At 43.3% G+C, this 27,794-nt stretch overlaps 1 protein-coding gene and 1 non-coding gene across 3 annotated transcripts; both read right to left on the reverse strand.

The window, feature by feature from the left end:
- Positions 1-947: 947 nt before the first annotated feature.
- On the reverse strand, positions 948-27,728 carry PPP1R8 (protein phosphatase 1 regulatory subunit 8). Of its 2 annotated transcripts, none has more exons than XM_074162253.1 (7): positions 27,647-27,728; positions 14,866-14,926; positions 7,214-7,367; positions 6,360-6,580; positions 5,531-5,675; positions 4,315-4,379; positions 948-3,522 (listed from the first exon to the last, which is right to left on the reverse strand). In XM_074162253.1, the coding sequence occupies exons 1-7, from the start codon at positions 27,706-27,708 to the stop codon at positions 3,169-3,171; spliced, it is 1,062 nt and encodes a 353-aa protein (XP_074018354.1). In that variant the 5' UTR covers positions 27,709-27,728; the 3' UTR covers positions 948-3,168. The 2 variants fall into 2 exon arrangements, with proteins under 2 accessions (XP_074018354.1, XP_074018355.1); XM_074162254.1 differs by having other exon boundaries at positions 951-3,522; positions 6,360-6,508; positions 27,647-27,724.
- On the reverse strand, positions 12,089-12,253 carry LOC141474387 (small Cajal body-specific RNA 1). The gene has a single exon (XR_012463625.1).
- Positions 27,729-27,794: the final 66 nt, after the last annotated feature.

Genomic DNA, 27,794 nt, shown 5'->3' on the forward strand with positions numbered 1-27,794 from the left:
GAGGGGTTACAATGAGAATCCAGTGAGTGCTGCAAGGACCAATGTTCCAGGAAAACACTGCCATTATTCTTTAGCTCAATCATTTATTCAGCTGCAAACTCTTCTCCACTTCTTTGTTCCTATCTCTACATTCCACATTGCAGAGTGTTTTAGATTATTATGCAAGTCGACTCCTCCTCACTATTTCCTTTGATACAGGAAATTAGCTGCTAACCACAACAACACTTAAAATGTCAGACCACAGTTAACTACTTAACCTGTACCAAATATTTCTACCTACGGCAGACCAGCAGCTTAGACATGAATTGTGAAGATTCAGCCTTCTGCTGACACCCAATAATAAAAATGTAACCGCCCCAGCTGTGTAAAGGATATTCCCTGATTGAGAAGAAACAGTAATCTACAGCCTAAATATTACTAAATCCAGCAAAACCCGGGAATCCCTCTCAACCCTACACTGCAGGCACCAGGGTTATCTTTAACCAGGTCCCCGTTTACTGCTTTTCACTCCAGCTCTCCCCAGAGAGCCCTGGCCAAGCTGCAGAGCCCCAGGGTGACAAAGGCACACTCAGACTGTCCAGGGCCAATCCAGAGGCTGGGGCAGCCACAAGAAGAGCAAACTCAGGCTCTAAAGTATAACTTCTGCCGAGGGAGGATTATGCCAGAACCAGGTGAAACTTCACTCAGCAAACAAAGGTGGCTGCTGTTTGAAATGCACTGCTCAGCATTACGTGCATGTGTGGAAGCGCAGCACCTGGAGGACAGGGCAGCAATGCAGGGCACGGGCAGAGCAGCTGGAGCGGGTTTATGAGCTGCAGCCACTACGAAGGAGACCTGCAGTGAAAGCTGCGCTTGGCCACGGCAGAAATCCTTCAACCAGCCACAAACCAACCAGCAGCCCCAAATGCTGAAGTGTAGACTGGGAACGAACACACTACACTCTCCAAACTGGCAAAATCCGCGTTTAATTTACAACATAGTAAAGGTTACAGGTAAAAAGCTCAACAGAAAGTGTGAAAAGGCCTATTACATATTACACAAGTGTACAAACTTCTGTACAAGCCCCTAGATGTTATACCATCCCCTCCTGTAGCGGCCAGCTACAGCCCCTAAGCTCTAAAATAATGAGAGCTTGTTCAAACCCAGGGAGGAGAAGAGCTTTAAAAACCAATAAGCAGTAAAGCTTCCCTTTTCAAGAAAAATCTTGCAAAGAGCCACTCGCAAAAAACCCAAAACAATTACCCACCCATGCATCCCCCCCAAACAAAACACAACCCAAAATGGAAAAAATGGGAAGAAGAAAACCTGTTCAACTTTTACTTGCCCTAACTAGTCTTACGCTAGAGAGCTGCCTTCATAAAGCAGACTGGCTGGAAAAAGAAAATTCTACATACCAGGAAGAAGTAAAAATAAAAATAAAGGGAGAAAGATTTTAAAAGTCAACATGGAGTGTTTGGAAGCAGAATGTCTGGGGACTGAATCATATTCAATAATATGACAGCTAAACACAGAGCGGCACAACTGTATCATAGAGAAGGTTCTGTATCCGTCCATATGACAGGATGGTGCGGGGAGGGGAACAAACCAGTCTCTAAAGCCATCGCTCTTGTAAATGGGGCAGCTGCCAGCTCCTTTTTATCTCAATACCATGATAGAAGCAATCGCTCTGCAGATGCAGAAGTCACACTGATTCTGTACCCTTGTCCCACGCAGGCGCAGTGCCACAGCTCCACTCCAGCCACCATCCCACCCGCACAGCCAGGGACACGGTCACCTCAGCGCACACCTCTTGGAGAAACCCCCAGACAACACCAGAATGTGACTAGGCAGCTGAACTGCATTATAGAGTGTAAAAATAGCCAAAGTAAACTTAAGAAAAACAAAGCTCTGGCCTTACCTTGCGTAAAGTAAAGGCACAGCATCTGAATCAGACTTTGAAATGTAAACCCGAGGATGTGAAGGGCCAGAGCAACAATCCAAATTGAGCTGCTTGTTTTATTCAATGGGAGAGTGACAAAGTCATCAAAAAAATCTAATAATATGAAACCAACTTGTGCACTGCTTTATTCAAGGTGAGGCAGATTCTCTACTGAGAATTTATATTCTAGCTTTGAGTAGCACTCAGTTCTCCCCCACGGTTCCTAGCAGCCAGAAGAGTGTGCAGATTGTGGTTTTAGGTGTTAAACATGCAAGTCCTCTGATACCGCTGATGGCTGCTCATTTTTACGTGTCTTGTTGCATCTCACACATATCTAAGCTCACAAGTTCCATTTGTAAATAAAAATTAAACTATTTAAAGGGGCCACCAAGTTTAAAAGAAACTGTTCTCCTCTGTGCTAACTCCACCTTAAGTTATCACAGGGGAGAGAGTCAGCGCTACTTCACTGTCTGCAGAGTGTAGATGGCTGCCAGGCTGGGACGCTGCCCTCGGCACCAGCTCGGAGCCATCCTCTTCTCCCCCCCCCCGGCTCTCCATCGCACCATGCTGGACCACAGCCAAGGCAGCCCACCTCCTCCTCGACCATCTCAACTCCACGCTCTCATGATCTAACGGGATGCTGTAGTGTTTTAGGTGGAAATTAAAACAAACGTGACCAAAAAAACAAAACAAAAAAAAAGACAATGCCCCACATTGGTGGGGCTTTGAATATTTAAAAAAATAAAAGCTGACCTATATTTTGCAAGTTTTGGAACTCATACCGATGGGATTTCTGAAAGGCTTGGCCCCACAAACATTTATGTCTGATACAGCTGACCTGCTATGAGCAAGTCCAGCAAGAACAACATTACTCATGTAAGCACGACACCTAAATACACAAATTTGCAGGGTCATGCCATAAATGGTAATTAAATTTATGACTCTGCCCCTTCAACTTACAGATCGAAATTCAGAGTAAACACCTCTGGGGACAGTAATGGCTAAGAAAAGACTGCCAGATGGGAGCTGAAGGAGAAGGAGCTGTATTTTCTTTTTTTTCTTTGCCTGATGGGAGCTGTATTTTCTTTTTTTCTTTTAAACAGACATATAAAAACGTTTGAAGACAGATATTTCACTTCTCCAATCCTGGTGTTACATCTGGTTAGGACATTGAAATTTTAAAAAGACGATACTGCACATAAACAGTTTCTGGAGTTCGTAACTCCCACCCTCCCTCAACAAACCCCAACTCAGATCAGTAGGGAGGGGGTTGGCTTCTTGCCCGGCCATGCCTCCTTTGCATATTTCTTCTTCTTGGGTTCATTCACAGCTTCAGGATTAAAGACAGCAGGGTTTGGAGCTGGGTTCATGTTAACTGTTGAGGGCACAACAGGAGTCAAGTCCACATCTGGGGCCAGGTTGGGGTAGGGCATCGGCAGCCCCCCGATGAGTGCTGTCCCATGGACGCCGTGCGATTGGGAACCTGCCTCATTGTGAGTTGGGGGCAAACCACCGTATAATCCTCCGCTGTAGGGGAAGTTTTGCATACGTCGCGATGCAGAATCATCTGTCGTCAATGCGCCTGGATTCTCCAGCCGTTTTTTCTGTAGATGGAAGTATTCAAAGAATTACTCAAACCACATGAAACAAGCAGGCTATTTAAACTGGAAGCCAATGTCGTTTCCCCCAAAAAGGCAACCAAAGCAGCCACACATAAAGTGGTTACAGACCACGTCTCAAGTCTTTGTCCCAGAAGATTTCTTCTGGGTTTCCTTGAAAACCACTTAATAATGAACTCTTAAAGGTGCACAATGCAGGAAGGGACAACAGAAGTTGCAGCTCAGGTTTCACTTAAATCAGGTGTGAGCACCTCTTTATCTCCTGCACACGCCTGCCAGTCCTGAGCTTGTCCTAAACGCAAGGACAAGTAGGTCTTTAGTCAGTAACACAGACCCTCCTTCCCCCCAAAATAAGAAACCGCAACTTCTACATCACTTGGGTGATTTTGTCTCACTCTTGATCATTTGAAGCTTCTCCTGCAGTCCGGGGTTTATGTAGAATTATCCTTTTTCATATACATTATGTAGTGTATACCAGCAACAAGCAAAATTGCTATTACACCGTTGCTTAGCTACCCTCAAGTTTTGTAGATCTTCCCCATTCCTATCATATTCAAATTAAATATAGCACTGGCAACACAGTCTCCTTGGAGCAAAGCCTAAACCCTGCTAGTTCTAGTAGACAACCTTATGAAATCTTTAGCACTTCCAGTATTTAAACAAAAAACCTCTTAAAACATTTTCCACCACAGAACATTGTGTTTCTAAGGTGTAATTCATAAAGTGTACATTCATCAATGTAATATATTAATTAGAAAGTTGGGAGTTACTCTGTACCTTAACAGGGACTACTGCTGTCTGTACCATGTTCCTGAAACGCCCAACAGAAGGGTCCACATCCTCTGTAAAGGCAAGAACAGTGAAGTTTTCAGTAAGAATACAGGAAAAGACAGAACATCTATTAGGAAAAGGAACGTCTGTGAAGAATTGGTACATGGACCTTCTCAATGCCAGCGCTGCAGCAGCTCTCGGTGAGCACAAGCAGGCCCAAGTACAGAGAGGAGCTCAGGGGACACCTAGTGGCTTTGCCTCAAGGTGGGCTCATCAGATGTTCCAGTAAGAAAAGCTTCCACCCCAGTGGAGAATGTGGAAAGGGGATGGATGGGTGCCCAGTTCACACTGATCAGACAGACTGGAGTTCTGGGCTGAAAGCTGCTGCTGACAAAGCACTGCATGTGCTCAGAGGCACAACAGCCAGCCCCAGAGGTCCTTGAGGGGCCCTGAAGGAGTCAGAAGATTTCAACGTAGAGTCTCTGAAAGTCTGAAAAAATTACCTTTTTTGTGATGTGAATGACTGCTGTTTACATTAGGATGCCCTGAGCACTAAACTGCATAACCTTATAAATCAAAGTGGTCATTCTGGGTGGTATACACTGCCAAATGAAACTAGCTCCCAACTATACTTTAAAATGCCCACTCATTAATAAGCTACTCTTATTAATAGGGACATTATCCATATAAAATATCATTAATACAAGTGCCATTAATATAAAACAGCTAAGGGAGAAAAATAAGTAATTAGGAATTGGATACATCTTCAGAAGCATCATTTCGAATGAAAATGATTTGTTCCAGACACGCAGACAAGTAGAAAAAAACCTCTGAGCTTGAGACAAATATCCATTAGGCAACAAGTAAGGAAAGCACTAAGGGACAGATGAAAAACAATCAAGTTAAGTTCCAATTTAGATTCTAAAGAAGGCAAAAAATTTTAAACACTTTCCTCCTTTTGGAGCCATGAGATTCTTCCAACATCTGAATTTTGAACAAGGAAGCCGAGCGTGATATCCCTGTGCTACACAAATCACACAGTTATTTTACAGGCAGAAGCGAGAACACAGACATTTGGCAGCTTCTCTGAAACAGCAGAGCACAAATACTGATGGCCAAATTTCTGTTCTCCTTATCCATACACAGCCATGAGGATTCCCTATGAGAATGCTGGAAGGAAGGTCTTCAGGGAATCAACTAAAGACGGAAGCAAACCACTTACCCGGATTGATGATTTCATCATCATCACTGAACGTCACTCTGGAGTTCTTCCGTTTTCTCTTCGGTCTCTGAATATCCAAGTTCCCTTCCTCAATGGTTAGTGTGGAAATTCTTTTATTGTGGGCTGTATTAAACTCTGTCAGGTTCTAATGACAAATTTGGAGATGAAATAGTTTAAGCAACTAGTGCATGAAGACTGATTTAATAGTGTGATTGTGCATAACAAAAGACCTCAGCACACTGTTTAGCTTCAACTTTAGACCCTCAGGAAGAAAGAATGCTCCAGTGCTGCAACAGGCTGCCCAGAGAGGCTGGAGTCTCTGTCTGCAGAGATACTCAGAACTTGACTGAGTGTGATTCCTGGGCAACCTGCTCGAGCCGACCCTGCTCAAACAAGTGGGGCTGGACCAGATGATCCCAAGAGGTCCCTTTCAACCTCAATAATCCTGTGAGTGCCACACACGCTGCTTTCTCTCTCTTTACTAGTTAAGCATAGAAACAAGGCAGCATTGACCGTTACCTGGCAATAATGAAGAGTATGGGAAATCACCCCAGACCTGGGGTAACATGAATTGTAGAGCGCATACTCCTTGGCTCGCCTTTGCAAGAAAACCATTGCGATAGGAGGATTTTGGTCACTGACTCTGGGAAGCAGCATGATCACAGGCTTATTATGGCAGAACAAGATGGTTTGTGTGTCTGCCAGCAGAAGACACCTCAGGCTACCTTCAAGGCCAAGAAATTAAGAACCTGAGCCTAAGCAAATCAGAGGGGAACACTACCTGTTTAGTTGGAAATGCCATCTAGTTACAGTGTGCCATCGTACTCACGTCAAGTTCTGTCTCCTCCTCTGGGAGGCCCAGCAAGCCCTTCAGCTCTTCATCTTCACCACCCATTTTCTCATCTCCTTTAACGGCTGACGGCAGTGTCTGAGGCTTCTCTCGCAAAGTATAGGCCCGCGTAGAAGCGCCAAATGAAACTGTGGAGTCAATGGGTATCTGCTGGGGTTTGTGAGGTTCCAAACGGATATGACCCAAGAATGTGCCATGTGCTGAGAACATCAAAATGTAAAATAGCCCGTTAGTCACCAACTTGGGCTCACAGTATTTGAGTTCAAGTCTTGAGAAGTTCAGAAACTGTACATGGTTGCTCTGGGATACAAGTCACTGAGGTACTGCTGAAAACGGCTATGCACATTTTACCTACCATCTCACAAACTAAGATAACGCACATCAGAAGTTCTCAAAAAGCAATGGAAATAAATTACAAACACCATTTACTTTCTGGATTCTTGTAGGCCCCAATGTACCATATCTGGAATCATTCCCTCAGTGGAAAAAAAACAGTATGTCAGGCTTTAGATCTTGGGAAACCACCTTCAGAAGAGAAAGCTTCATTAAAGTTGTGAAGGGAAGCTCCAATCCCTTTCCTCCCCTCCTTTAGCCTCTTAAGAGTCTAGAAACATTGTTTTAAACACCCAGTGAGGTAGATGTAAGCTGACTGGAGCAAACACTCCTTTGCTCCTAACCCTTGCCAATCTTTCAGTACGATGCTAATTCAGACTATAGTTATCTATCCACACAGCGCAAACAACAACGACGAAAAGCAAAAAGTGTCTCAGATTCAGACATGTTTAAGCACTGAAATATTGTACTTCTGTCTGGTTAAATGTCACACTACTTACTGCTGTTTAGATCTATGAGGAAAACCCTCTTGAGATGTTTGTGATAGACCAAGGCAGCATGGACCCGAGAGCAAGACTGGTGGTCAATGGTAAAATCGCACAGATCAGGATTTCTCCCAAAGAGATAGTATTTCTTCTCATCAATGATGAGCTTCTGAGGTAGAATATCAAACAGAGAAGCATATTAGACTCCTGTAAACTTTTGGATCTTCCTGAAAGAAATTCAAGAACGTGAATAAACAGAGCAAATTCAAAACAAAGCATCAACATTAATCAATATTTCAGTTTTGTCTGACATTGTTCAATACAGAAACTCAAATCTTCTCTTTGTAACATCAGAACAGCTGAACATGGAAAAGCCCCAGTTGCTCCCTTCTTTAACAGCCAATACAAGACAGCCTGGGAAGGACAATAACTCTTCAAACAACAAGACCATCTCATGCAAGAGATTCTCATATCTGCTCCCGATGATTCTTACACATTCCTCAAGGCAGATGACCTTTGGCCTTGCCCAAGCCAGGAATCTACTCTAAATGATCTCCGGTCTGATACAGAACATCAAAATTATATTTCTGGATAGAAATGGACATACTGGAGATTTCAGACCTTTATAATAAAGATGTAAAACTATACTGCATATGTACTGTGATATGAATCCCTATCAGTCTATTCAAATAATTCTAGGAATTTCTTCTTAACCCTAGTTCTGATCTCTTCTTCAAACAAAATCTTACATACTGTAATATCGGTTACATAAGCCATCTCTGACAGTCCTACAGTGCACACAGTGCATTTCTAAGAACAGACCATGCTGTTGAAAGGAACTCTTTGCACCTAAACGCTGAAGTACCACCTAAGGAGCGCAGCTGCCTTTCTCATTGCATCCCAAAACCTTAATCTAACCTGTGTTTTCTTGCTTCCAGCTGCACAAGTCAAAGGCTGGCAATAGAGATTTGTTAACAGACGACTTCTCCTGCTTTTTGAAACATTTACCAAAGCCCACATGTTTCAATAGCATGACCAAGGGAATTGCTGATGACACATTTTCCATCAGAAAAAACCCAGATCTTAGTTCAGGAAAATGTTGCTTTCATGAGATGGTCTGAGCTGAATTAACATTTTGCCTGCTAGAGCACAAGGATTTCTCTTCTCTCCTTCCATTCCCAGCCATACAATCCTCCCCTCCATTGCACTGCCGCGCATCTGAGCAAAGTTTTCAGCTTGCAGAGCACTTTTTTGCTGCATTAGTCTTCTACTGTTTTAGTGGACTGAATCAGTTTGCCTTCAATCAGAGTGTACTGATAGTGGGTCTAGTGATAACGGAGCCTTACAACTTGTACGTACATAACTGATCTTAAGAAATAGTCACATTGGCTACTGAGTCCAGTTTCTTTGTTTCAGAACCCAGCTGGCTGCATGAAGCGATGGATTATACACACCAGGACATGAGGAAGGACCTCCTTTCCTGGCAGCACCATTCATGGTCCATCAGTTGTTTTTCCAGCTGTATAAACCACATGCTCAGAAAGAACCAAAGTATCACACTAGTTAGAGGTAGTTGGTTTGGTTTGGGTTGTTCGAGCTATCAGAACTACTGACACAACGAGCACCTACAGAGTTACTTATTCTGTGGCACTACCAAGTCATACAGAAAACAAGGAGACAGCTTGGAGTAAGATAGTCTTTGTGACTATCTCTTTGTGACTAACTTTGTGACTCTTTCATGTGAGCGTGAATGACACTGAAAGCCAAAACCTGGGCAGAATTAAGGAAGACTATAAAGCCTTGTGGAATGCAAGTGAAAAATATTGGTGCCCAAGTGATCTTCTCCTCTGATTTACCAGTTGGAGGAAAGGGGGCAGCCAGAAATACACGTATAATACTTATCAACTTCTGGCTACGTGGCTGGTGCCATCGTGAGGGTTTTGGCTTTTATGACAACGGGACATTTTTTGATGAGGATAACCTGTTAGGGAGGGATGGAATCCACCTGGCTAGAAGAGGGAATCTTTGGCAGCAGGCTGGCCAACTTGGTGTGGGCTTGGTTTACAGCCCAACTTGGTTGGGCTGTAAACTGAAGGACCTGGGGGGTGGGGGTCCACAATGGCTCAGGCCATCGCATACAACTGGGGAATGAGCCAGGCCAACCAGAGCAGTGACAAGAGTTCCTTAGCCGCCTCCCAAGATGAGATCCAGAAGGCCAACCACCTCAATGGCATCTATGGCTGTGGTGGATCCTCTTGCTCCCCTCCAGGGAAGTCTCACGCTCTACTACCTCTCTGCAATGCCTGTGCACCAACGTGTGCAGCACTGGAGGTGAGCAGGCAGAACTAGAGACCTGTGTGCAGTCACAGGGCCATGATCTCATTGCAGTTACAGAGACATGATGGGATAGCTCCCATGGCTGGAATGTTGTCGCGGATGGCTGTGTCCTTTTTAGGAAAGACAGGCCAGCGGGGCGAGGTGGTAGAGTTCTTCTTTATGTGAGACAGCAACTGGAATGTATCGAGCTCTGCCAAGGGGTGGATGAAGAATGAGTTGAGAGCTTATGGGTAAGAATTAAGGAGCAGGCTAATTTGAAAGACACTGTTGTGGGTGTTTACTACAGACCACTAGATCAGGAAGAGTCAATTAGGCCTTCTAGAGACACCTGAAAGGAGCCTCATGATCACAGGCCCTGGTTCTCACAGGGGACTTCAACCACCTTGACATTTGCTGGAAAGGTAACACAGTCCGGCATGCACAGCCCAGGAGGCTTCTGCAGAGCATTGGTGATAACTTTTTGACACAGGTGGTGGAGGAGCCAACAAGCAGATAAGCTGGACTTTGTACTAACAAAGAAAGAAAGCCTAGTTGGGGATGTGAAGGTTGGGTTCAGCCTTGGCTGCAGTGACCATGGGATGGTGGAGTTCAGGATCCTGCATGGAAGAAGCAGGACAGTAAGTAGGATAACAACCTGGGACTTCAGGAGAGCTGACTTTGGCCTCTTCAAAGACCTGCTTGGAGGAACCCCATGGGTTAGGGTTCTAGCAGGCAGGGGTGGGTCCAAGAGAGCTTGTTAATATTCAAGCACCACCTCCTCCAAGCTCAAGATTGGTGCATCTCTATGAGTAGGAAATCAAGCAAAGGAGGCAGGAGACCTGCATGGATGAGCAGAGAGCTTCTGGAAAAACTCAAATGGAAGAATGAAGTTTACAGAATGTGGAAAAAGGTACTGGCCACTTGAGAGGAATATAGGAGCATTGTTAGAGTATGCAGAGATGCAATGAGAAAGGCTAATGCCCATTTGCAATTAAATCTGGCAAGGGATGCCACAGACAACAAGTAGGGCTTCTTCAGGTACATCAGTAGCAAAGGGAAGACCAGAGAAAATAAGGGCCCACTGCTGGATGAGGTGGGTGCCCCAGTGATCGAGGATGCAGAGAAGGTAGAGCTACTGAGCACCTTCTTTGCTTCAGTCTTCACTGCTAAGGCCAGCCCTCAGGAATCCCAAACCCTGGAGGTAAGAGAAAAAGTCTGGAGAAAGGAAAACCTTCCTTTGGTCAAGGAGGATTGGGTTACAGATCATTTAGGCAAACTTGACAGCCACAAATCCATGGGCCTTGATGGGGTGCACCCATGAGTGCTGAGGGAGCTGACAGATGTTACTGCTGGGACGCTTTCCATCATCTTTGAAAAGTCATGGAAAACAGGAGAGGTGTCTGAGGACTAGAGGAAAGCTAATATCACTTCAGTCTTCAAAAAGGGCAAAAAGGAGGGCTTGGGGAACTACAGCCCAGTCAGCCTCACCTCTATCCCTGGAAAGATGATAGAACAGCTCATCCTGGATGTCATCTCTAACCATGTGGAGGAAAAAAGGTTATTAGGAGGGGTCAACATGGATTCACCAAGGGGAAATTATGTGGTCAAGCATAATCTGATAGCCTTCTACGATGGCATGACTGGCTGGGTAGATGAGGGGAGGGCAGTGGATGTTGTCTACCTTGACTTCAGCAAGGCTTTCCACACCGTCTCCTGTAACATCCTCATAGGTGATCTTTGGAAGCATGGGTTAGATGAGAAAACAGTGAGATGGATGGAGAACTGGCTGAAAGATAGAGCTCAGAGGGTCATGATTAGCGGCACAGAGTCCAGTTGGAGGCGTGTAACTAGTGGTGTTCCCCATGGGTCAGTACTGGGTCTGGTCTTGTTCAACGTATTCATCAATGACCTGGATGAGGGGACAGAGTGGACCCTCAGCAAGTTTCCTGATGATAAAAAGCTTGGAAGGGTGGCTGACACACCAGAAGGCTGTGCTGCCATTCAGTGAGACCTGGACGGGCTGGAGAGTTGAGCAGAGAGGAACCTGATGAAATTCAACAAGGGCAAGTGTAGGGTGCTGCACCTGGGGAGGAATAACCCCCTGCACCAGGACAGTTTGGGGCTGACCTGCTGGAGAGCAGCTCTATGGAGAAGTACCTGGGAGTCCTGGTGGACAACAGGATGCCCATGAACCAGCAATGTGCCCTTGTGGCCAAGGAGGCCAATGGTCTCGTGGGGTGCATCAAGAAGACTGTGGCCAGCAGGTCAAGGAAGGTCATCTTCCCCCCCTACTCTGTCCTGGTGAGGCTGCATCTGGAGCACTGGGACCAGTGCTAGTCCCCCCAGTTCAAGAAAGACAAGGAACTGCTGCAGAGAGTCCAGTGGAAGCTACGAAGATGCTCAGGGCCTGGAGCATCTCTCTGCTGAGGAAAGGCTGAGAGCCCTGGGGCTGTTCAGCTGGAGAAGAGCAGACTGAGAGGGGATCTCATTGATACTGAGCAATAGCTAAAGGGTGGGTGCCAAGAGGATGGGGCCATTTTACTGCTTTTACTTCAAGATAACACTTCCAAAATTTTCTGTGCCTCTGAGCTATAACCCAGTGTTATCCTTCATACACTGAGCTTAAACACTTCATGGCTTGTTTTAATGTTGCACTTTTTGGACCCAGCAATCACAAGGTGTATGCCAGACCTCGGTACAAGGCCGGGATACTGATGGCTCGGTTAGTATCAAGTGCTCAGTAACCCACAGGATTTAAGAATGTTCTTTCTTGGTTACCGTTGCCTACCATAAGACACAAAACTGAAAAAGTATTTTCCACATGTACCAAGCAGTCATTCTGTAACCTCTGTGTGATCTCATCCTCTACTGAACCTCATAGTACTTGGAGAGCGGACTAGAAACAGCTGTTAATGGTGCTCTGCATGACAGCAAAAACAACCTCTTTTTGGTCATCAAGAAGGGAAGCAGAATGTCTGTACCACCCGCTTTCCCAAGGCAGACAGAAAGCCCAGGCTCACAAAGCCAACTTGGGCCTCCTATAGGTCCCAAGGCTTTGGGCAAGCACAGCCTCAGAAGCTGACACCATCAGGACAATATTCCGAACTGGCAACTCAGCAACACCAAATTTGCTCATCTATTGCCAAAACCAATGGTGCATCCTCAGCTTTCACATGGTATTTTGCTGCTTTTTTTTCAGTCCTGATCAGGACTCCCATGATAGACATTTGCCTCGCACCTGAGGATTAATTCAGCAGAGAGCTCCATATCAACTTTTTCATCCTAAAGCTCACTCTCCACACTCAAAAATCCAGAATAAACGTGACAAGAAAAAACTCATCTCCTAGAATAAGTCTCTCAGGTGGGAAGGCTGCATTATGTTTGGCCACCTGCCACATACCAAAAAAAAGTCACTGCCATTCGGTTTCGCTCACTGAATCTCATTACACAGTATGAAATACTGGAAAACTCAGTGCCAAGTACAATCCTTACCCCCAACGCTGTTGCCGGGATGGCAGGGAGAAGGTTGAGCTGAGTCCTACTGCAGCTCTCATCTTGGAAAATGATTCCCAACATGTAGCGGTACCATGAGAAGCAGAACACACAGTCCACGGTTTGAAGAAAAACGCAATGCAAAGGGCTTGAAAGCCATAGTGCCTCGAGAGCACCAGTGCACCAGTGCACCAGTGAAGGGCAGCCCCAGTGTGGTCTGAGTCGCAGGTATGAGCCAACTCAGCCATGGCTTGTATCAACTAGTGAGCTACTTCGAAGACGCAGTAAATGTGTGTTAGTATCTAATTCCTTTCAAATTAAGGCTGAGCAAAGATCTCTTTTCTGCCAATTCTCTGTCTTTAAATCCAGTGTAAGAGTACTCTCTTAAAACAGTCTGCGAAACCAACAGTAAAGGACTATAAAGAAAAGCCTCATTTTACTCGTTTCTGGCCTGGGAAAACACAAGTTTATTAGCGAGATACCTATTTGTGACATCTCTATCTGCTTTCCTATGCAAAACACATTCTGGTAACTTAACCAAATTTTAAACAGTAAATCTCTCCTGCTAGTTACCAGAAGGAACACTTAATAGTGTCTGATGCTCCTATGGTGGCATATATCACAAACCAGCCAAGCCCTTAAGCTACCCAAGTCTTTCTTGATCTAACACCGAGTTCTTAATTTTCCAAGTTTCTGTTCAGAAAAGTTGGCTCAACTTTGCTGCCCAGAAACATTTCTCTGTTTTAGTCAACTGCAAGTTAGGAGTCTTCACAGCTAAAATACATATTCACTGGCTTGGGTCCTCTCTGTCAATGATGTTAAAGAGTTTTAAATTATTTTTTAATTTACCACTTTCGACTGGAAAAATCTCCTTTTGAAAAATCTGAATGTTGATCAGTACAATAATAATATGACCTCTAGTGATAAAATATAGATATACAATACAGAAATAGGTAGATATATAAATATATAAACAGTGACAAAAAAAAAGAGACAAGACAAAATATAATATAGAGAATGAGGTGGTATCAGGCAAATTCCTTTGCTGGAATAAAAATAACTCATTGTATCTGTGCTAATCATAGCACTGTTCACAGATCCAGAACATGGGATGAAAAAAAATCATACTGTATTTCATACTGTAGGACAGGGCAACAATCCTATAAAACACAGGATAGTTAACCTCACTGTAAAACAAAGTAAACAAGCAAAAAACCATCAACACCCCCACCCTCCACCCCCTCCCCCCCCAAAAAAAGACCTGACCAGATGAGTAAGAGTAAAAACTCTTTACTTTGTGCTGTTTCTTTGAGATACTTCTTTGTATTTGAGATTTCTTGATACTTCTTTGTATTTGAGATTTCTTTCCCCATGTTACTCAAGCTTCTGCTCCTGAAGTTCCTAAGACAAGGTGTCTTCTGGCTGCAGTCTGATACCTCCTATATCAGTCAGCTTTGGTCCAAAATTAAGTTTGGAAGAAATAAGGCTCTGCAAAGCATCGAGTTTCCCTTACAAACATTTTATTTTTCCTCTCTCTTACTAGCACAGCTTTAATGCTCAGGAATCAAAGCGTCATTGCTCGCTAGCTGAGCACTGCAGCTTCGTACCCCTTCAAACAGTGCACCTCATCTGAAGGTAACTGAAGGCAACACTGCATAGTATGAGACAGCCTTAGAGTACAGGGAAGGGAAAATTCACTTCATTCTGAAGTTTCAGAGTAAAACGAACTGTTTTGAAAGTAATGCATATGAAAGAGAAAGGAAACATTTATGAGTAAGTGTGGAAAGTGGTGGGAAATTTTCTATTGCCAGTGCCTGTGTATATGATATACCGAATACATACAAAACCTATTTTCATACCTCAATGAGTTTGTCTCCTTTGACTACATCCAGATGTAAGCCAGGTGGTGGTTTCCCTGCCCTGGAAAATAAAGACAAACAAATATAGTATCAAAATATATAATAAGAAGTTTATTAGTATTAGAGCTAATACCCCATTAGAGCTACAGACCAAACCTACACAAAAGTAAGCAGAATTATTTTTGGGAAAATATGAAAACACCATAATTTTCTTCTCCTCCCTACAAATTCCTTCTGACAACACATAAAGCATGATTATGTTTTTTAAACAATAAGAGTTAGGCTAACAGGACATGAAGCATTGCAAGCCTTACTTCTCCAGGTGAAAAATAGCTAATTTAGAAAATGAACAGAGTAGCTCCTGGGAAAACATGATGTGAGGCCAGGAAGAGGCAAATGAGAGAAGGGGATAGGCTGCGTCTTAAGGGCCTGCTCAAGGGCACTATTTTCTTATGTCACCTTCAAAGTAGTAGGTCTCTACACACAGCTGCCAAGAGGAACGGGAGCCTCCAACATCCTTCCCCCCCGGGACTGGTAATGGCTAAAAACCCAAGAGCAGGCTCCACACATACCTGTAATATAAACATTTTGGCCAATAGCCAGTGTTCCTCCACACTCACACTATAATCAAACTTTCCTACCAACAGAGGTAACACGGAAGAGTACAGTATGGGACGGCAGTGGGACCCCGACCCCAGGACAGCACAATCCTCCTCCACCAACTCTCTCACCAGCAGCAGCTCAGCTCCCCCAGCCCTACAGCGCCATCCCTGCTGGCCCCCATGCAGATTTACCAGCCAGGCAGCGTTATTCCCACCTGGGCAAAGGGAGCAGAGCCATGTGGGACTCGGCAACGCACCGCAAAACAAGGCTAATGTGCGGGAGAACCCCTGAGGATCAGCAGCATCAAAAACGTATTTGATATTTACAGCACTCAAAACCAAGACACCACAGTGGTATCAATACGCTGCCCTTCACTGTGGAGGAGCTTTGGCTGTTGACAGCAAATGATCTTTTTCTGCTCAAATCTTTAAAATTTGCATCTCTAGTACTTCTTCACTGACAGTTGCACAGCTGCTTGTCTCTATGGCTGGACCAGCTTTCTAGGCACTAGCAGTGACCCAGTTCTCAGCGACACCGCTGCCCTTCCGAAGAACAGCCACAGAGGAGATCACACTCCTGTTTACTGCTCCGCTCGCCGCAGAGAGCAAGCCAAGAGAACAGCAACAACGGGAGTGACATTCACAGTGTAGCTGGAGAGGAAAGAAGTTGTTTGAGGGGGTTAAATATAGATGTTCACGTTTCTGCCTTAAAATGTGAAGGTTTCTTCTGTGTCCCCAGGTCAGCTTGTTACTATACACATGCTCTCCTAGATAACTTCATAGAAGAACACAGTCCTTTTATTTCCACTTCATTTCTTTCTCAAGTATTGTACAAGCTTTTTCCATGCTTGCTCCAAATCCATTACACTAGCCTGCTCAGATCTCTCTCTGGCCCTTCCCGAATATGCCAGTTGGGATTTTTCACAAGTTTTCTTACCAAGCCCCTCTCTTAAGATTGTGGACAGTATCATCTAACAAATGAGATGGATGTGGTTGATATTGATTCTTGTTCTTTTGGATGAGCAAACAGCAACAGCAAAAGCAGAGGGTGCAAAGTTCCAGGACAATCTGCTAAAATGGTGACTGCTTCCTAGAAATGGGATTATGGTGGGTGTGAAGAAAAGATGAAAAGCAAAAACGCTCCCAATGAAGTTACACAGTCCATCTGATAAGTTCTACAAGGACTGACTCTTCCAGTCTCTCCACTACAGCTGGGGGACTGCCTCCTCTCCAGCACTGCTCTAGGATCATACAGCGAGGCTACACCTAAATATTGCTGTCTCCTCCTGTGCTCCCCTCAGATCTCAGTGCTCGTTGTTCACTGGAAGACAGGCTTCATTCAGGGATTCATGTCCACTTCTCAGCGTTTCTTCTTTCTGCCCCTGAGCACTGGTAAACTTGTTTTTCTCCATTCCACTGAGAATCCAATTGCCAAGTCCTAGTTACTCTGCAACACAACTTTTGATATTTTTCACAAAACCTGCTTTACTTTGATCCAACAAAAGCTGCTTCCCCAACCTTTTTTTCTTCTCTTCCAAACAGGCAAACGTTTCAACAAATTAACTCTACAAGCAAGTCTATTTACTTACTCAGTCTGGCCTCTGCTTTTCTTCTCAGTGATCTCTTCCTGAATACTCAGCAGTCAGTTTGTCCTAACAACAATTTAGGAACATCCTCAACGTACCTGTCAGAGCACAGGGAAGCTCCCGAGTGCTCCAGCACAACCACTTTGCTCTTCTGTAAACTGAATCCTGTCTGATGGTCATCTTTTGCCATAAGCAATCTCCGATTTTTCATTACCCCTTCTACTTTTAGTTTCACCCTTCAGTTTTACCTTCAGCTTTATTTTGAACACAGGAAAAAAGCCCAGCAGCAGCACAAGATAGTGCCTTTAGCTTTGAATTAAGGTGTTTGAAAAATTTATCTATTCTCTGGCCTCTTTTGGACTGCAAATCCTTTGTAGACAGTATTTCCCCTATCTACCTATGCCTGCAAAACACTGAACACAGTAAGGCTGTCAATACTGATTGCAACTCCATCAAAACAAACTCACAGAAATAATTGCTGGTAGAAAAACCCCTTGGAACAGATTAAGTCAATATCACAGCTTAGGCTGCTGAAGTTAGATTCTTGAAAAGCCTTTTAATGAAAAAAGCAGAAAGATTTTTCCAGATTTACATTCAAAACTGATTAGTTCCAGAGCCACCAAAGATCAGAAGTAGTGGTCGTATTTGGAAGTATCAACAACCTCTCACATGCTCTGCCCTATCGGACCCCTCACCTCATGCATCAAGGAAGTAAAACACAGAAAGGAAACCCCTTGCAAAAATCTATGAGAAGTTTGTTAGAAAGTTGGTAACATGCTGTTAGAAAAGAGCAGTTTTCCCCCTCTATTTCCAGTATTTAAAAAAAGTCCTCTCCCACTAACTAATGTGCTAAAATATCCACTAAATTTTCCTATACAGTTCTGAAGGATGGAGAATTACTTGAGGTCAACAGACTCTTCTCTCTGCAGAAGACAGATGGACAGCCAGGGGTAGCACAGCTCCAGGACAAATGATCTCACATTACAACTGGCTCCAGCGTTTGAAAGAGAGAAACAAGCAGCTGTTCTGTCCCTTCCAGACTGTGTGTCCCAGTCCCCACTGCCTGGACATCTTCTGCTCTCTACAGGTCACCATTCGGCAAGTGACCTTCAAATAAGATCCGAGAGTGGACCAATTGCTAATGACTACTAGCTCAGTAAGTTTAACTAGACAAAGCATGCTTAGGCTGCCTACTGAATCGGCAAAGGCTTACTTGGGAGAAGAGAAGCCTTTTGGAGAATTAAAGAGGCCGAGTGGCACGGAGAACATGACCATAACAGTATCATTAAATGAATTCTCTGGATCAGAGCAGAGCTGAGAGGACAGCCCACACTAGAGCTTTTCTTTCCTAAGAATGAGTCTAAAGAACTCAAAGAAGTACCAGAAAGTTTATGAGAATTGATAAAAAGTAGTAACAAACTGCAAACCCCAGATTGTATTTAGCCCAGCATTCTATGACATATCAAATACCACCCTTCTACACTTAATGGTTTATCAATCTATTGATTAAACTACCCTCACTGTCAGAGAAATGAAAGTATCAACTGATGATGATAATTTTAAAGTATATTTCAGGAATGATGTGGAAACTACATACGGTAAGTCAAGTTCTGACTGGGAAACTGGTAGAATAGAATAGATTATTTCAGTCGGAAGGGACCTGCGATGATCAGTGAGTCCAGCTGACTGACCACTTCAGGGCTGGCCAAAAGCTACAGCACGTTAAGGGCATTGTCCAAACGCTTCTTAAACCCTGCCAGGAACAGGACCTCTTGGAAGCCTGTTCCAGTGTGTGACCACTCTCTTGGTAAAGAAATGTTTCCTAATGTCCAGCCCGAACCTCCCCTGGCACAGCTTTGAACCGTTCCCATGCATCACTGGATCCCAGGGAGAAGGGCTCAGCTCCCCCCTCCCCACGACACTGCAGAAACCACCAGTGAGCAGAACCAGCAGACAAACAGGGACTGGGTAACAGCCAGACCAGAACAGTCTCATCTAATCCACACTTCGATACTCAACAGCTTTTGTCCTTTGAAAACAGGATGACATGATAGTTCTTCCAATGCCAAGGAAACGTTTTTCTTGGATTAAAGAATCCTTGCTTTGGATTACACATAATCTGCTCCTTTTGGCTGACTGATCATGCTGAAAGAACATCTTGTTTGACAGAATACAACCAAGCACTGAAATAGTTATATTCTACTTAAGAGAAGCTGAATGTCCTGGAAAAGGAGTGAATGTGGTATCTGGATAAAACTGATGTTTATTAACCACATCAGTTGACATCTTGCAAGAGAAAGTGGGTGTATTCATGGAGGATGAGAAGTGAGTAGGGAACTGACAGCGGCACTCTGTCCCAGAAGTGTTGTTTACTACCTGTACAATGGATGGGGTGGATGGGAAATTACAAATAGGACGGCTTTCATATTCAAAATAGTCCTAATGTGATGTTGGCTTTTTGGGTTTTAGTCATTTCTTTGTGTTTCTTTTTTTCTTTTTTTTGCAAGGTGAACCTTCCTTATAACGATACTCTTCAAAACACACATACAGGATGTATACTATTTACACAGTGGTCCAAAAATACTGTATTTATGTTCCTTCAGATCATTTCTCTTATAAAATGACAGCACTACTTAATCAAGGGAGCAGTGCTGCTTCTGTATGACTCAGTAACTCTACTTATCTTACAATTCCGCAGGAATGTGGATCAGGCAGATCAAACTGACAAACCCAGAGCATGGAACTTTCTGCAAAATAAAATCTACCTGCAGTAACCAGTATCGGGTGCCTCACACAGGAATACTCTCCCAGCTTCTAACAGCTACCACCTCAAGGACTTCCTGAACCATAGCTGCTATCCTGCATAAATTATTCTAGGAACCTACATGAACTCAATGCATTCACAGAACGTTGCAGAAACCATTTCCCAGATCCCCTACATGCAGCTGGAGCACCCCCTCCACTATTTGGCCACAAACCTGCTTGCTACTAATTTCATTTTGCAAACTAGTTCCACTCCTCAGAAGGACAGCAAACACTTGTCTCCTACAGACTACCTGTTTACTATTCAAGACACCCAACACATCTCTCAGTTGTTTCTTATCCAGACCGAAGAGGAGCCGAGGCTAACCATCCGTAGGACAGCTTCCTGTGTCTTTGACTGAGATAATACTTAAAAATAACACTCAAAGAATTCACATGGTTTTTGAGGAGACAAGTAGTATCACACAATCTACCAGAATTCCTGGAGACAACCAAGCAGATGTAAACAAGGCTGTCAGTACAGCAGACTGGCATTTTTAAAAATCTTTTGACAAAATCATCAGTCTTATGGAAATTAAGGTATGTCAGGGAAAATAAACACTAATCCATGAGGGAATGCAAATGACGAAGAGTCAGGAAGGAGCAGGGCTCTGTGATGTTTATATGCAGTCTGGAAAGAAGGAGCCAATGAACAAATGAGAAAAACCACTTAAGAAAACAGTTATGCAGGAAACTCAAAACAGACTACAATGCCGTAAACAGATGTCATGATATCGCACTACTGCTTGAGAAAACATCTTGGAGGAAAAAAAATAAAAACGGGCACTCTTGAGTGCTAGCACATGCTAGAGAAAGCCCACCTCAACCACCCAAACATAACCTGGAGCTCCAGGCTCCTCACTGCCACGCAGGAAATATCTAGAGCCATCACGACTACCTTTGGAAAGAATCAGAGGAACTTTTATCAACAGTTGACAAAGCAAAGACATCATAAGGAAGAAACTATAAAAATACAATGTTTTCACATCTTGAACGCTGTATTAGTTCTGGTTCTCTTGTCGAGAAGGGCACAAAGAAGATGACCAGTACGGATGGCTTCATGCAAGGGAAGAAAATAAACAATGGAGTACGTCACTTCAGAAGCCTGGAAAAAAGCAGGCAAGTAAGTATCCATTCTGTTTGTCCTCTTAAGGAATGCTACAAAACCAGTGTATTCATTATTTCAAGAAAGACAAGAAACAAGGAGTCCAGGATCTGAAAACAAGGAGGGTGCCTTTTCCAACATTTGCATAATTTGTGGAAAGCGTTGTCACTCTGTTGTGGAATTAAACTGTAAGTTAACAAAGAAATAATAAAAAATTTGTGGAGATTAGGTCCGGTGTTAGTTGTTAAAGATGACCAGCCAGAGGGTCTTCAGCTCACAAAATCCCTTTGCTTCTGATGGCCAAAAGCCTACAGGGCATACAAACAGAGGAAATACTTAAAGCTTACGCCAAGTTAATGGTCACTACCACAACGTGGTAAGAACCCACCTGGGCTGCTGTTTTCAATTAGTATGGCTGCTTTTATGCTATTTTCTGCAGAAAGAAATCAGAATAAAGAAGAATCCTCCTCTTATCAAGATGTTGGTTCAACACAAAGTTGTTGCTGATCATGTGCATCAGCAATGGAAATGAGTCTTATGCCTTTCCCAAAGCACAGCACACACACCACAAAGACTGACACTGACCTAGCACTGGAATTTGTTTAGATGACTTAATTTTGACAATACAAGGAGGTATTATAACTAAGTTAAGGCCAAAATCTTTTGGGTAATTATTTTAGCTCACAGAGAATGGTTTCCTCCCACATGGAAGAAAAGGTCTGGGTAAAGAACTGACCAATAATTCTGATCCAACCTTGTCATGTCTGGAGAAAATACGATGGTTTGGGCACTTGAACTTTAAAAAAAAAAAAAAAAAAAAAGCAGGTTGATGGGAGGCATTAAGGATTTCCTCTACCCTCAGAAGCATTAAAATAATTCACATCAAATTTCCAGTTTTAAGAAATACTGTTAACAAAGCTTGTGGTTCAAAGTTGATGATTACAGACCTTTCCTCAACACAAAAAATGGCACTGAATTTTACGAGCATTTTATGAAAGATTTCTGATGAGAAATGTGGCTGCTTTGACTGAACAAAGCATTCCATTTGTATTAAAGCATTTGCCCAAATGCACCTTGGCACTATGTATGTTTTTTTGTTACAATGCAGTTCCACACAGAACCAGATTTTACTGGTTCACTCTGGTTACCTTGGTTACTTAGGAACAAAGTCACCATGGAATACAGTGAAATTTGGAAATTCTATACAAAATTTAATTCCTGAGAGCAGGGCCATAAATATTCTAGAGAGAACTACAGGGTTTAAGACATAAAAATTAAAGAATTCAAATGACACCGCATCAAATAGGAAAATGAATATTAAGTAAGGAGCAACAATGCAATGATTATTCGATAAGATTATTCCTACATTTTCAGTGAGAACAGGGATGTGGGAAGGGTAATTTACTTGTAGAAGTCAGAGGAACACAAGACAGGACCTCCAGAATCTGCAAGTTCAGCCACTGCTGTTGCAGGTCATCTTACTGTCACCTTTACACCTACCAGGAAGCTGTTCCAAAGCCTTGTTATTCTGACGGTTTGATGTCCATCCTAAATTTTCGATCAAATCCTTTCATTTCCATCCTAAATTTTTTGTTCTTTGCCTTCAGCTATAAAAAAAATACCCCAATACTATTCCTCTTTGAAAATACTTTACCCACTGAAACTCGGTGGTTTTTTTATTTTACTAGACAACTAAAGCTCTGTTCTGTCTCAAAGTAAAATCACTGTTTACCCACTGCATTTGTTTCAGCTTGAATTGAACTTTATTAAGTAGAGGTAACTTAGACTATGCACTTTCATCAGTGCCTTCTACAACAGCACTGACGCTTCCCTACCTTACAAATAGGTATCTATTATTACATATCATGTAGTGTATTAGCCTTTTTATTTATTTTTGAACACTGATGTCACTTGTGATTGATGGCCATTCTGTGATTAGCCCATGTACTGGTGTATATATCCTTTTTATTTCTGAATATGAACTTGAGTCCTTTTACTTCTGAATAGTGAGGTTCTGGCTTTAAGAAGTTTTTCTTGTTCTTAGTCCCTATTTTCCATCTTACACTTCTGAATTTGATCTCGTTTTTACTGTTCTCGTCTTCAAATCATACCAAAAGGACTGGATAATACTCTGGCCTCTATTTTGACCATGCTTGTGTCACTAAGAAGTATTGTGGTCACTTTTATCACAGTAATTAATAAAAAATAAACCCAACATTAGAAGGGTCAGCCCACAGACTCTATTCAATTGCTATTGCCTCCTCCAAGTCAATTCCTTGTGCACTCACAATTCTTGTGTGTCTGTTGCTTCCTAAAATGATCATTTCCCATGTGTTCTGAAAGAAAGAGTCTTGAAGAAAGCTGGTTTGTCTGACAAAGCCAGCCTTTAGCAGATACAGTACATGTCCTTCCCTGCCTTGAATAATTAGTTCCTTTACAATACAGTCTGGCAGCTGGACACAGCGAAGTTCAGGTTTTCCCATAACAGCTACACGTATGGATTTGCTGGTCTTATAGAAGACACCAACTGCTCAAAATGATTAGTAAGGAAATATTTAAGAGGGATGCCACTGCTTCTCTGCACGTTACATCAGGATGATTCTGTGAGGAATCTGTGCAGATTATTTCTGCCATTGATGGCAAACCCTCTACTGCAGAATTATAGAGTACTGGGAAAAAAGCAGGGACAGACAGTCAAGAAAGAAAAGAAAAGCCCAAGTTGAGCTTAACCTTGGAAGAAGTATGTCGAGTAAAAAAATAACACTTTTCAGAAAAAGAGGACAAAGCCATTAATGCTTTGGGATGTGACGCTAGCCAGAAGTACCGAATAACAGAAGTTTTACCAAGTAGCTGACATTATCTCTTCAACAAGGCTGAGATTCAATGTTGAGGTGTCAATTGGGTTACAACAGCCACGTCCAGCTGAAACTCAGCAGCCTCACTGAAGTAAGTCCTACCCAGTCTAAAAAGAAATTTTGAGTTGTAGCTATTAAGGACATAAACAGGAGAACTTTAATTCTATTGTGTAGTTTAAAAGTAGGTCAATTATTTAGGTTTCTAATTGTGGACTCAGAAGCCTAAACCTAGCCACTTCCTAAAAATCTTGGCCTACATGACTGCTGGCCTACACCTTCATGGCCAACCTCAAGGACAAGGTGGAATTTCCAGAACTCATCTTCTCCAGAAATTTGTGTACAGCCATTGCCAGGAATAGCTTGTTCTCGGCTCAGAGAAACAATTGTTGCTTTTAAAACATACTATTTCAAATTTACGTACATTCCAGGACAAGCTTGACTTCCCGACTAATGGTGTGTCGAGAGAGAGGAAAGAAAGATTCACGATCCGAAATGCAGGTTAAACCAGGACAAAAGGAGAGACAGGCAGTATCCTTAAGCATCTGACGGTCACCTCAAAACCACACCCCAGATCATTTATACCTCACAGAAATTACTTTTACTTGCTAAAACCACCTCAGAAGGTATGTAAGTCTTATTAAAACTAGGATAGGTAATTGTTATCTAAAGACATTTTCTAATCTCATGGTATGGCTAAATTTTAATCCATAGAAAGCACTGGCAACATCTTTATTCCAATTTTAAATGCATAGCCCATGTCTTTGCTAACAAGTATGGAGGAATTACAGCACATGCATGAACAAGTACTGGCGTAAGCAAGTACTACTAAGACAGCATTCATTATTTTTCTTCTGTCTTGAGCTAGTTTAACTTTTGGAAACACAAGCAAAGAAAGAAGTATTTTATGGACTATGAAGAAGTAATCTATAACAGCGTAAAAACTAAACCAAAGCCAGAACTTAAAACCAATGAAAACTTTGAACTTCAGTAGAGAGGTCTTTTCTGGAAACTGGATGCTAAAACACTATCCGTGTTAGGAAAGAAGATACAATGGTGGAGGCAAACCTCAAAAGCATGGGCAAGAGTTTAAAGATAAGGAAAACCCCTTTATTTCTGTTTATTATATTTAAGATTTATTTCTCACATGACTGGTGTTTGCAGTGCCTAAGGCAGCTCTACTTAGAGGCAGAAAAATAAATGTATCAGTAAAGACTGTGATTTTGATGTTAATATAGGTTGATGAGAATGAAGATAAATCACTACAGAAGAAGCTACCATGAAGACTCGCTGCAACTCCATGGGTTTTGCTCACTCAAAGCTCTCCCTATGAAGATCCACACTGCTACCTTTATAGAAAACTCTTCAGGGCTTGTGTAAGACATCAAGGGTCCTGCAGGATAGACTTACACTGAGACTTTCCGGAAATCAAAGCTTCAAATAACAATACTATTGGTCCAAGGCTGCTACTGCAAACCATTTTCACTCTGGAGAATCCTACCTGTAAAAGACCTATCACTGATTCAAGTGTGCTCCTTGGTTTGCTCTGGAAGAAATAAATACTTTAAAACTGAGAGCCAGAATCCATAATTCAGTAGATGCCAGTGCAAATCATGTAAAGTTTTAACATGAAATATACTCTACTTTTTTTTTCAGACTAGAAAAATAAACCAGAAGTAAATAAATCCACCTGGTAGGTGGATTTATCCTCATCCACTGCACGAGACAGCGGAATATCAGCAGCCATAACTACCTAATAATTCCCATTTTTGGTTGCCTATCTAGCAGAATACAAACACTGTAACTGGAACTATCCATGTTGGCTTCCTGCTACACTTTATTTTTTTTTTCTTAGAGTTATGAAACAACAGCTTACCTGTTTCAAAAGAAGCATTAAGGAAAAAGGTTAAGTTTTTCCACGCAACAACGAATCTTTTGCTGATATTAATTGCCACATCTACGCACGATAACTTGCCTAAGATCAGACTGTATCAGGTACGTCTTTCACTACACCCATATAAACATATAGCTTGCCCAAACTCGGTCTCTAAAATATTACAACATGCACATGTACAATAGAGGTACAAGGGAAAATAAAGATCTTCCTCAGAATGCATAAGCAGAGAGTCCACATACGAGCTTTACTTTACCTGAGAAGGCTTTTAGAACATTATAGTGAAAGGACATTCAGGTCGCAAAAAGCAAATTATAAAAAATCTTAGAAGTGTCAGAACGAAACAGGCGCTGGCACCTGAACACAACCCACTCCTGGGTGTGAAACTCTACCTTGGATTGTCTCCCCGACGCCCCTTCCACCTCATTTCTCCATCATTCAGCACAATGGATTGTGCTTCAAAACCAAACCAGTCAGCACCAGCATGGTGCAGAAACCCGGCTGGCTGCAAGACCCTGCCCTGTCTATAGCAGAAGCCAGAAAGCGCATCGCTACAGAGGCCCTCCTGGTTAGAGCTGTTACAGTCCTGCCCTCCAGATGGGATTTATTTAGGAATTCTTCTGCAGTAGCAGGCAAGTTACTGAAACTAAGCATTTCACAAGTTACACTTCTCCAGCTCTTCAACCTATAGATTCCAAAGGCCCAAGTCATTCAAATTTACCACTGAATACAATGCAAGTTGTGAACACTTTTGTATAAAAACACTAAGAAAAAAAAATTAAAGATATGATATTTCAAATTTCGAGTTGAACATCCAGAAAGTACTAACATTGAATCATTTTTGGCTTTATCTACTGTACCGTGTCATCATTTTATGGAGCACCATCTTGTCTCATATAGGTGTTTGTTATTGTATATGTTCAGCACAAGTAAAATACTAAAATATATGAGCAATTATTTTCCAGAGGGTTAAATGGTTTTACTAACTAAAGCAGGCACTTATAAAACAGGTCAGAATTAAAAAGCATATTCACTAAGCATCCATTCGCTGAGCACTATCACCAAAGCACTGAAAGGCAGAGGACCTGTAGTGAAAACCAGATGACTATGCAATTAAAGACTGCAATCATGCATGCATATACATCACTAGGTCACACAAACATACAAGTTTTCAGCTTTTCAGCTGTAACGCTGTGTCATTTTCTATACAATTTAAAATATAACTGCACACATCCCCTGAATAATCCATGCACCCAAAGAAGATGGTACAGCAAAGATCTATTTAGTAATGTTATAAAAAAAAAAATCAAAGCACATGGCGTAGGGCCCCAGGTAACCTAATCTAAGACCCTGCTTTCAACAGAAGCTTGGACCAGGTGATTTCCAGAGATTTCTTCCAACACGGACTTTCCTACGATTCTAAAACCAGCCAAATCCACGGTCCTGACGCTGCTTCGCCAAGGCATTGCTTTGCCCTGACTTCTTAACTCGGTATAATAAAAAAATCCAGGCTACTTCCAAGCTGACAGACTTCTCGTACCGAAGACACGACTCGAGCATTAGATTTAAGCTGTGTTACAGCGCGCGTTCTGCTGAGGCCCCAGGGAAAAGGGACCAGTCCCCAGAACGCGGTTCTACCCTCACCCCGCGCCGCGGCCTTGCGCCGAGGCGGCCGCCGGGCTGCGCCCCCGGCCCCGACCCCGACCCCCTGGCGGGCACTTCGCAGCGGGGAGCCGCCATCCGCGGGGCTGGGGACATAGGCCCGGGCGGGCGCCTCAGCCCCACGGCCCTTCCCGCCCCGCGCTCCCCAAGCACGCCCGGCCGGCCCCGGCCCGGCCGCCACTCCTCCGGCCCGGCAGGCACCCACGCTCCGCCGCCACAACCAGGGGCAGGCGGCCCGGCGGAGCGGCCCCGGCCCTAGCCCCGGCTCGCCCGCTCACCAGCTGGGGCACTCGAAGAGCGAGAGGCCACCGCCGCCGGCGGAGTTGGCGTTCGCCGCCATCTTCCCTCTGCCCCATTCAGGCGGGCGGAGGGCAGGATGGGAAGGTGGCGGACCGGCGCGGGGGGAGATCCCAGCATGCTCCGCGC

This window comes from Numenius arquata, chromosome 21 (genome assembly GCF_964106895.1).
Source record: "Numenius arquata chromosome 21, bNumArq3.hap1.1, whole genome shotgun sequence".
NCBI lineage: Eukaryota > Metazoa > Chordata > Aves > Charadriiformes > Scolopacidae > Numenius > Numenius arquata.